The sequence below is a fragment of the Gymnoscopelus braueri genome, assembly GCF_963280865.1.
Source record: "Gymnoscopelus braueri genome assembly, chromosome: 2".
In the NCBI taxonomy this organism is placed as follows: Eukaryota; Metazoa; Chordata; class Actinopteri; order Myctophiformes; family Myctophidae; genus Gymnoscopelus; species Gymnoscopelus braueri.
Genome location: NC_137604.1, coordinates 18,270,518 through 18,279,308, shown reverse-complemented (window position 1 = coordinate 18,279,308; position 8,791 = coordinate 18,270,518). Strand labels below are relative to the sequence as shown.

Sequence of the window (8,791 nt, the reverse complement as noted above, 5' to 3'; positions counted from 1 at the left end):
CTTACCTTTTTGAATTGCATTGATATGAAAACAGCCTAAAAACACTCTTAAAGGGATATTTCACTTTCAAATAAAATAAACATTAAAAATAAATATTTTTTAAAAATGAAAAAAGTTATGGCAAAATCACGGCCCCCTCACACATTAGTAGGACACTCTAATGCGTGAGGGGGCCGTGATTTTTCCATTACTTTTTTCATTTATTTTTAATATATTTTTTAAATGTTTATTTTATTTGAAAGTGAAATATCCCTTTAAGTGGACAATCATGGCTTCAGAACACCAAAGAGTACATAGCCAATCAAATGATTTAAGGCAGTGGTTCTGTGGTTCCCCCGAGACCCAAATGTTTACCTTCTCCATCAAGTCACAACCATATAATCTCAGTAGGTGACACAATGTTCCCATTTCCAAGTATAACTCTTGTGGGTCACAATGGTTGGGCCAGTGGTTGAGAAACGCTGTTTTAGAGGAAAGTTAATATAAGCCATTTCTGCAGTGCAGACTGATTCTAGCTAGGCCATTGCACTGAGACTTGATTGCACATAGCCCTTAATTGTGCACAGGTATTACAGTTATTATCAGAACAATGGAAACTTGACAGCAAGATTTACTATTTTAAACAAAATTGCACTCCAAAGACCAAATACGTCATAGCAGGTTGAAGCTGTGAAACATCGCACAGTCAAGTGTATTCCCATTCTCAGTCTGGTGGGTTTAAAAATGACAGCGCAGTCAGTGTTAGAGGTTTAAGTATGAATTTAATGAAGCCATAGAAACAGTGTTACTTATCCGAAACATTATCAAACATTATGCAGCATCAAATCTTGCGTTTATAGAAGATATCTGCACTTCTACATTTCTGCAATTATCTATTTTAAACACTTGTTCTTAGTGTCGCTGCGTTTGTACATCAGATTTAATCACTTTAACCCTATACTTTGACAACCACGGTCCCCCAGGGATCTGTACCTGGCCAACTCCTTTTTCCCCCCTCTATACCAAATATAATCGGCTACAAATAGCCGATCTACAAGCTTGTTCGCCTATTATGACATGCTCAGAATAGGGGCGTGGTTAAACAGTGTTTGATTTTGTTTTCCCCCACTGACACACTGTGAATGTGGTTGACCTTGACCTCTGTCAATGTTAACCGTTGTTTAGACATTTGTCCTGTATTCTATTAGGTATTGTTTGGTGTTTTGAACAGTTAACACTTAAAAGAAAACTATTGAAGGAATATTTTTTCAAACAAAAAAAAACATGTTTATTATAGGATTCTCTTTGTCACCGGGTATGAAACCATGGTCTTCATACATAATTATGATGCAAATGTGGTATATGTGCAATAAACAATGAATGTAGATCTCCACTGTGCTTCAGTTGCTGAGCAAACGAACCAGCCAGGAGAACTGATGCTTTTATTCAGCACTTTGTTATATCAGCTGCTGCCATCTTCTGGACAGTGTTGGAATAGCAGCATGTAGTGCTTCCAGGTGAGACACATGACACCTATGCACGCTTACACATACAAAACGTATTTAAACAAAGTCTCTCAAAAATACAGCTCCTAGATGGTACATCCACTGAGAAACGTATCAAGCAGCACCTGCACCTGTTATTATTCTTATTTTTTAAAGCACATGGTTGTTCTGTTTGTTTGGTTGCATGTTCCTGCCATCACACAGAGCCTAGCATGTCTGAAGCACTGGTCACTCACTGACAAGTAGGGCTGTCTCCTTGTGGTCAATTCATTGATTAGTCAGACGTTTTGGTCTAAGTCAACCAAGACTTTGTTAGCTGATTAGTTGTTTTTCAGATTATTTTCTTGTGGCCTCTAGATATAACCATTTAATTATGCCTGTCTATAACATGCACTAGCAAGTAGCCATTGTGAAATCAATGTTAGAATGTTCCAGATCTTCAACCTCAAAAGGCAGCTCTCTGCTAATTTGAATGCAGACACAATTGTTAATTAAATCAAATTCCTATGACTATTAGTTGACAAAAAAACGTCTTTAGTCGACGACAGCCCTACTGACAAGTAAATGTTTCAACATGGCATCACACTTTTCATCAGTAGCAATGACTGGATCCCAAGCATCTGAATGACAGGTTAATGTAGTAATGAGTGACTGTCTCACGCTTGAAAGATCATAGTTGCTATTTTCGCAACAGCGAGGTTTTCCTGTCAAAGTGAGACAGGATACAGAACTCACTCCCTCCCTGTAAGTCACTCAGGGTAACTGGCAACTACTCAATTCCTAAAATGGTGGGAGATATATTTGTTAACCACTTAAGTCCTATATACTTAATTGTACCAAGTAATGTCTAAAATAGCTCACAATACATGACTTTGTGACACGTTGTGAGCTCATAGATTGGACATTCATGCCTGGAATCGGGATGCCAAGTTGAAAGTGGTTTAAAAAAAAAAATATGTTTTAATGAAAAAGCTCCGAGGACAAAATGTCCATTTCAACAGGTTACACCACTTTTTGTGGGGTACAGGGACCCTCTGGGTTACTTGAGGGGGTTGGGGTTCCAAATGGACCCTTACAGGTCTGTAACTCGGAGTTATGGTGGTCCTTGAAATTAGAAAAAGTTTGAGAACCACTCGGTTACACAACCTGCGGCCGGTGTTGGTCTCTTCGGTGTTAACGGGTGACCATAGCTTCTCATGTTGTGCCAGCAGCACCGACCCGCCAAGAGTCTCAGTTTGAGTCCGTCATTTGCTCCATGTTACTCCATGTCCTCCAACAAGGCATCCTCTTCCTCATCTCCCAGCTCAGCATCATCATCATCGTCATCATCATCGTCATCATCACCACCACAGTCATCACCAGCTTTCTCCTCCTCTCCTGCCACGTGTTTCTCTTCTTCTTCTTCTTCTGCTGTCGTCGTCGCGTCCTTGTCTTTGCTCGAAATCTTCTTCATTTTGAGGTTTGGGAGTTTCTTTAGGGAACCGCTCCACAATCTGTCAATATCCATCAGCACACACACACAAACACACACAAAGGTAGACTCAGCTCTAGGTGTCACGCCATATTTTTGTCAGATGTGGCCATACATAGATAACATAGATAAAAGTTAAAGGTAGGGTAGTAACATTTTTTTGTTTTGTTTTTGTTGCAGAATGTTTAGCTCAAGATTAGAGACATTTAACTCACAGGGATGAGACTTGAACTCACCTGAATGTCTTCAGATTCTTTATATTGATGATATCTGGGATCTCTGGAAAAGAAAAACAATAATAAATAGGTTTTGTATGTTTAGTGCCATTCATACATAACATAGAATGCAGCTCAATGTGCTTTACAACACTGTTTCTCAACGTCAGGTCTGGGGGCCACCAGGGGTCCAAAATGGGCCGTTACAGGTCAGTAACTCTGAGAGTTACGGGTCCATTTGGTTCCATTTGTACACTCTCAGAGTTGAATTAACGCTGACAATTGTACAGTGTACACTGGCATCCCAGAGTTAAAATGGTATCAAATGGGGGTCTGTGGTCTAATGCATATTAAACTGGAGGTCCTTGAAATGAAACCAAAAAGTTGAAAATGTCCTTGTTTTACAAGGTTACATGTAAAGAAGTGATTTTCAAAGAGACACTCACCAATCCCATTGGTCTCATACTGCACTCGCTCTCGCTCTACAGTCTGTGTGATCGCCGTCTCCCTGGCCCCATGGGCCCGACCCTGGCGACCCTTGATCCCGTTGACCAACTCTATCTGCTCCAGCTCAGAGTCAAACCTGTGGAGGTATCTAAACACACACACACACACACAATGAATAAAACCTTATCAGACCACGTCATACTTAGGGTTGGGACTGGGAGGGACCCCTAGTACACATACCAGCTCTGACGGTGTGAAAATAAAAATAAAACTATTCTGGAAACGGTTCCAAATGTGATGGAACCGATTTCCGGTTCCTACGTGTTGGATCCAGTTCCTCCGGTTCTGGATCACAACCCTAGTTATAGCAAGCACTAATGCAGAAGAACCCGACCGCTCATAATAAGACGCAGTGGAAGACGATTGAGAGCACCCATTTCGGATGCTGTCAATGCACTAAATGGGACATTATCACATTTAATTGGACTATTGATTGATCTAAGTAGGTGAGCTACTGACCTATCCACATTTAATATCAGACTATTGATTGGTGAGATTAGATACTGACCTACTGACGGGGCTCAGTAGGTGTTATGTATAAAGTATAGTTTTGAACCGCGTCGGAGGGGAACTTGAGAGGAGCACCACGGAGCGAGCTAAAGCGAGCGAGTAGCCGTGCCGAACGTTGGGAAGTTCGCTTGAGCCGACTCAGCGCCGTCCGAGTTATGTACCGATCGTGCACAGAATCGTAAAATCATGTTTTGGGGACTGAGCCCCGTCGGTACTCGGTAGGTCAGTATCTCACCAATCAATAGTCTGATTAAACGTGGGTAGGTCAGTATCTCACCTACTTAGACCAATCAATAGTCTGGTTAAACGTGATAATGTCCCATTCAGTGCATTGACAGCATCCAAAGCCGGTGTTGCGAGGCACCATTGCTCTCTCAGCAGAGTGAACCGAAATGAGCCACCCCATTCGGATGCTATCAAAGCATTGAATGGGACATTATCACGTTTTATCAGACCATTGATTGGGCCAAGTAGGTGACATACTGACCTACCCGTGATTTATCAGACCATTCATTGGGTGTTATCAGGCCATACTGACCTACCGACGGAGATTACTTATATAAGTTAAGTTTCGATTTCGGTTTTGGACCATGACGGAGGCGTGCAGTCTCAAGCGAACTGGAGGCACGTGAAGCACCACCGAGCGAGCTAAAGCGAGCGAGTTGCCGTGCTGAACGAGCCTACTCAGCGCCGTCCGAGTTATGTACCGATAGGCACAGAATCGTAAATCATGTTGTGGGGACTGCTCTGACTCCGGTAGGTCAGTATCTCCTGATTACGCCCAATGAATGGTCTGATAAATCGCGGGTAGGTCAGTATTTCGCCTACTCGCACATTCAATGGTCTGATAAAACGTGATAATGTCCCATTCAATGCATTGATAGCATTCGAAGCCGGGGAATGAGCGCTCCTCAAAACAACAGGTTGGGGAAACTGTTGGGAATAGCATACATGCGACCTGCGTGTGTGTGCGTGCGGTCTCAATGTTTGTGTACAAATAATTGATCTACATCATTCCCAGGTAGCTGTATAATTCAGAATATATATCTTATACAGTATAATAAAAGAAAACTATGCTTGTGCTTAAAAGGATCCCTGGCTTAATACAGTACAATTGCCCTCTACAACTTAAATATTTTATTTCTTTTAGAAATGGTTAATCTTTTTAATTTCAATGACCATGTCCACAAAATAAATTAAATTGTTAATTTTGAGTTCACCTTTCAATGATCTCACAGGCCTCTTTCTTGGTGTATGTCGTCTTTGTAGGCTCCAGCTGGCTTTGAAACCATAGCAGCCTGTCACCTGTCACATAGAAACACACACATTAATAGTAGATATAATCACATAGCCTCCCAGTGTCAGTCAGTGATATAATGTACTGAAACAAACCAACAGTAAATAGAGCAGGAAGTCATCATCGTGGACTCACCAGTGCTGTTCAGACGTGTTTTTTTCTCACTCTTCTGCCTGTAACATCAGACAAACCATTAGATGACGTTTTTACATCCTCAGCCTTCAGGCAGCATTGGGAAAGGATTCACAGTGGTGTAAAGTAACTAAGTACAAGTACTCAAGTACTGTACTTAAGTACAATTGTGAGGTACTTTTACTTTACTGGAGTATTTCCAATTGTCTATACTTTTACTTCTACTCCACTACATCTCATAGGCAAATATTGTACTTTTACTCCCCTACAATTATTTGAAAACTTTAGTTACTAGTTACTTTGCAGATATAAACTCTTATGTTATAAAACATACATTAACCACTTTATCCATATTTTGTACCTAGGCTATTTGAAAATAGCCGATCTACAAGCTCACAACGCGTCGCGGTGAGCTTGTAGATCTGCTATTTTCAAACATTTTTGTACTTTTACTTTTGGTACTTTAAGTACATTTTGATGCCAATACTTTTGTACTTTTACTCAAGTAAATTTTGAATTCTGGACTTTCACTTGTAACAGAGTATTTCTATATTGCAGTATTGATACTTTTACTTAAGCAAAGAATTTGAGTACTTTTTCCACCACTGGAAAGGAAACACGACGCTAGTATTACATTTTTTTTTTTTTTAATAACTTCACATTTGAACTGTGTTCCAAAATTATAACAAAATAAGTCTGGGCATTCTGTCAGGGAGGTGGCTATGATTGAATAAATGTAATTTTTTTGGCTAGATGTTGTGTGTCAAGCACACTGAATTGCTTTGTTGTTGAAATGTGCAATACAAATAAACTTGCCTTGCTTTGCTTTAAAATGATCCCTTTGAAACCAGCTTAAATATTGTATTTCTTCTAGAAATAGTTCATCTTTCACTCAATAGTTTTTTATTTCTAATTGTAGTTATAGAGGGCAATTATAATGTATTAAGGCATATAGGGCTCATTGGTCAGGGATCCTTTGAAGTATAAATGAACCTTTTATGATCATAGAACTCTATATTACAGTTTCCCTTCACCTCTCCTTCTTCTCCAGACGGATCTCCTCTCGGTTCAGATATGCAGCCTTCCTGCTGTATGGATGGCAAACCTTCTCTGGAGCCTTCTTCTTCTGCTGCTTGGCCTTAGGCTGAAACACACAACACAGTGTTATTCTGTTATCATCAGTTCAAAGAGCGTAGAGCCCACACACCAGAGTAGGTAAAAAAAAAACATCCTTATTTGGCTGACTAACATTTTGATCCGGTTGTGCATCTACATCAGGTCATGTGATAATGCACACTGGCTTTTAAACCCACAGTCACAGCAGGTTGTGACACATCACCCCTAACTAAGTGACCTAAATGGGAACCCATTGACTCAGTGTTCACAAAAATACATTGAATACTCATAGTACAAAACCAGTTAAAATATATGGTTCTTTTTTTCTTTATTTATTTCACCAGACAAAAAGTCCTATGTGGACTGTCAAGTGTTTTCTCTTTTATCATATTTTTCTCTTTTTCTTCATATTTCAACTCGCCCTTTATTCACTATAACTGTAAGACACATTCATGACAGTGTGTAAGGCTCACCAACCTTTAATAGATTTAATTAAATTGTATATAGATTTCATAGATTTCTATGCATTTCAGGGTTTGGGGGGCTGCAGCTCCTCAAAAACAAATTCTGAAAGGTGGCAACCCGAACAGAGAACATATTACAAATACAGCAAATCGGTACAATAATGAAAATAAAGCAGATAGAGAAACCAGATCATGTAATACCAACACTATGTTCACCAGGGTGATGTTTACAGAGGCAGACATTCACCAGAGAGGATTTGCACATGTAGCAGGACAACTTTACATTCTGTTATCATCACACAGTCTTACATCAACATTTTAAAGCCTAAATAGCAGACGATGTGAAGTTATAAAGTTACCATGTTGCTGATCGAGGTGAAAGATGACCGACACAACAAACACGTGTTTCTGTTGACACTAGCGGCGGCCGGCGGAAGTTGAACGGTACGTCCTTCAAATAGTTCCGGTCGTGTTTTTACACTAATTGCTATGGTTCCGCTCGCACACGGACTGATTTCTCTGCGCGACCCGTTTTTATATAGTGCCAGGATGGCACTAGTTATAAATATACCACTACAGATGGAACTGGGGGGTTATAAAGATCTGCTATTTTCAAAAGATTTTTATACATTTGAAAATTTGTGAAATGGGACATTCTGCGCAATGAGTACTTTCTACTTTTGGTATTTTAAGTCAATTTTGATGCCAATACTTGTACTTTTACTCAAGTCAATTTTGAATTCCAGCCTTTTACATGTAACAGAGCAGTTCTACATTGCCTTATTGATTTTTAAGTAAAAACATGTGAGTACTTTTTCCACCACTGATTGTTTTTAGGGTGTTGCAGACATAAAAACATCTACCAAATGTTGAGGTAGAAGCCGGAAGAGGACACACACAATTGTGAAAGAAAGTTTAATTATAGCAAAAGGGAAAACAGAAGAAAGTCAGAATAGTCACCCACTAGTTGCATTACAACACTTCTTACCAGAAGTCCATTGTGTTTCCTATTGTGTTGTAGTAAGCCTAATCTCAAACTGTAGGCTGATGGCTCACCTATGATGAATCGCACATATTGCCCAAGCCTCTCTATTCCACTGTATTGAATGTGTTGTGTGCTAATTTGTTTCTGATTACTTTAGCCTCCTTCACACCTCACGGAGGAAAGCCTTCACCCTGGCCTGGCGACATCATGTTGAAACCTGCCACCACCCCGGCCTGTGCTTGTGGTTGAATGAGAACCAGATGAAACACCTTTTACAAGCAGAACAATAACCTACTCAGTTGTCTATGGAAAGTGATCATCACAGGGAAAGTAAGGCTTTCCTCTAATTGTTGATTTGCTAGCCTAACTTTAGTTGAAATACTGAGTAATAATCACATTAACGTGAAGAGTTTTGTATCTATTAAGTTGACAACCCCTTTATAGCCTTGGTTTCTGGGGAAAAAAAGGGGAAAAAAGAAGAAGAAGAAGTATATCAACATAGCTACTCCTCAAGATAAACTTTTTTTTTTCCAGAGGAGATACCCCACCAACTGCTATTCCGAGTCCAAGGTAAGTGTTTTTTTTCTTGCTGAGCTTTTCCCTTGCCTCC

At 39.9% G+C, this 8,791-nt stretch overlaps 1 protein-coding gene across 1 annotated transcript; it reads right to left on the bottom strand.

Moving 5' to 3' along the window:
- Positions 1-747: 747 nt before the first annotated feature.
- Positions 748-7,637, bottom strand: tma16 (translation machinery associated 16 homolog). Its single transcript, XM_080452893.1, has 7 exons — positions 7,556-7,637; positions 6,651-6,760; positions 5,620-5,657; positions 5,408-5,492; positions 3,617-3,765; positions 3,192-3,234; positions 748-2,977 (listed from the first exon to the last, which is right to left on the bottom strand). Exons 1-7 carry the CDS (start codon positions 7,556-7,558, stop codon positions 2,743-2,745), a joined length of 663 nt encoding a protein of 220 aa, XP_080309019.1. The 5' UTR covers positions 7,559-7,637; the 3' UTR covers positions 748-2,742.
- Positions 7,638-8,791: the final 1,154 nt, after the last annotated feature.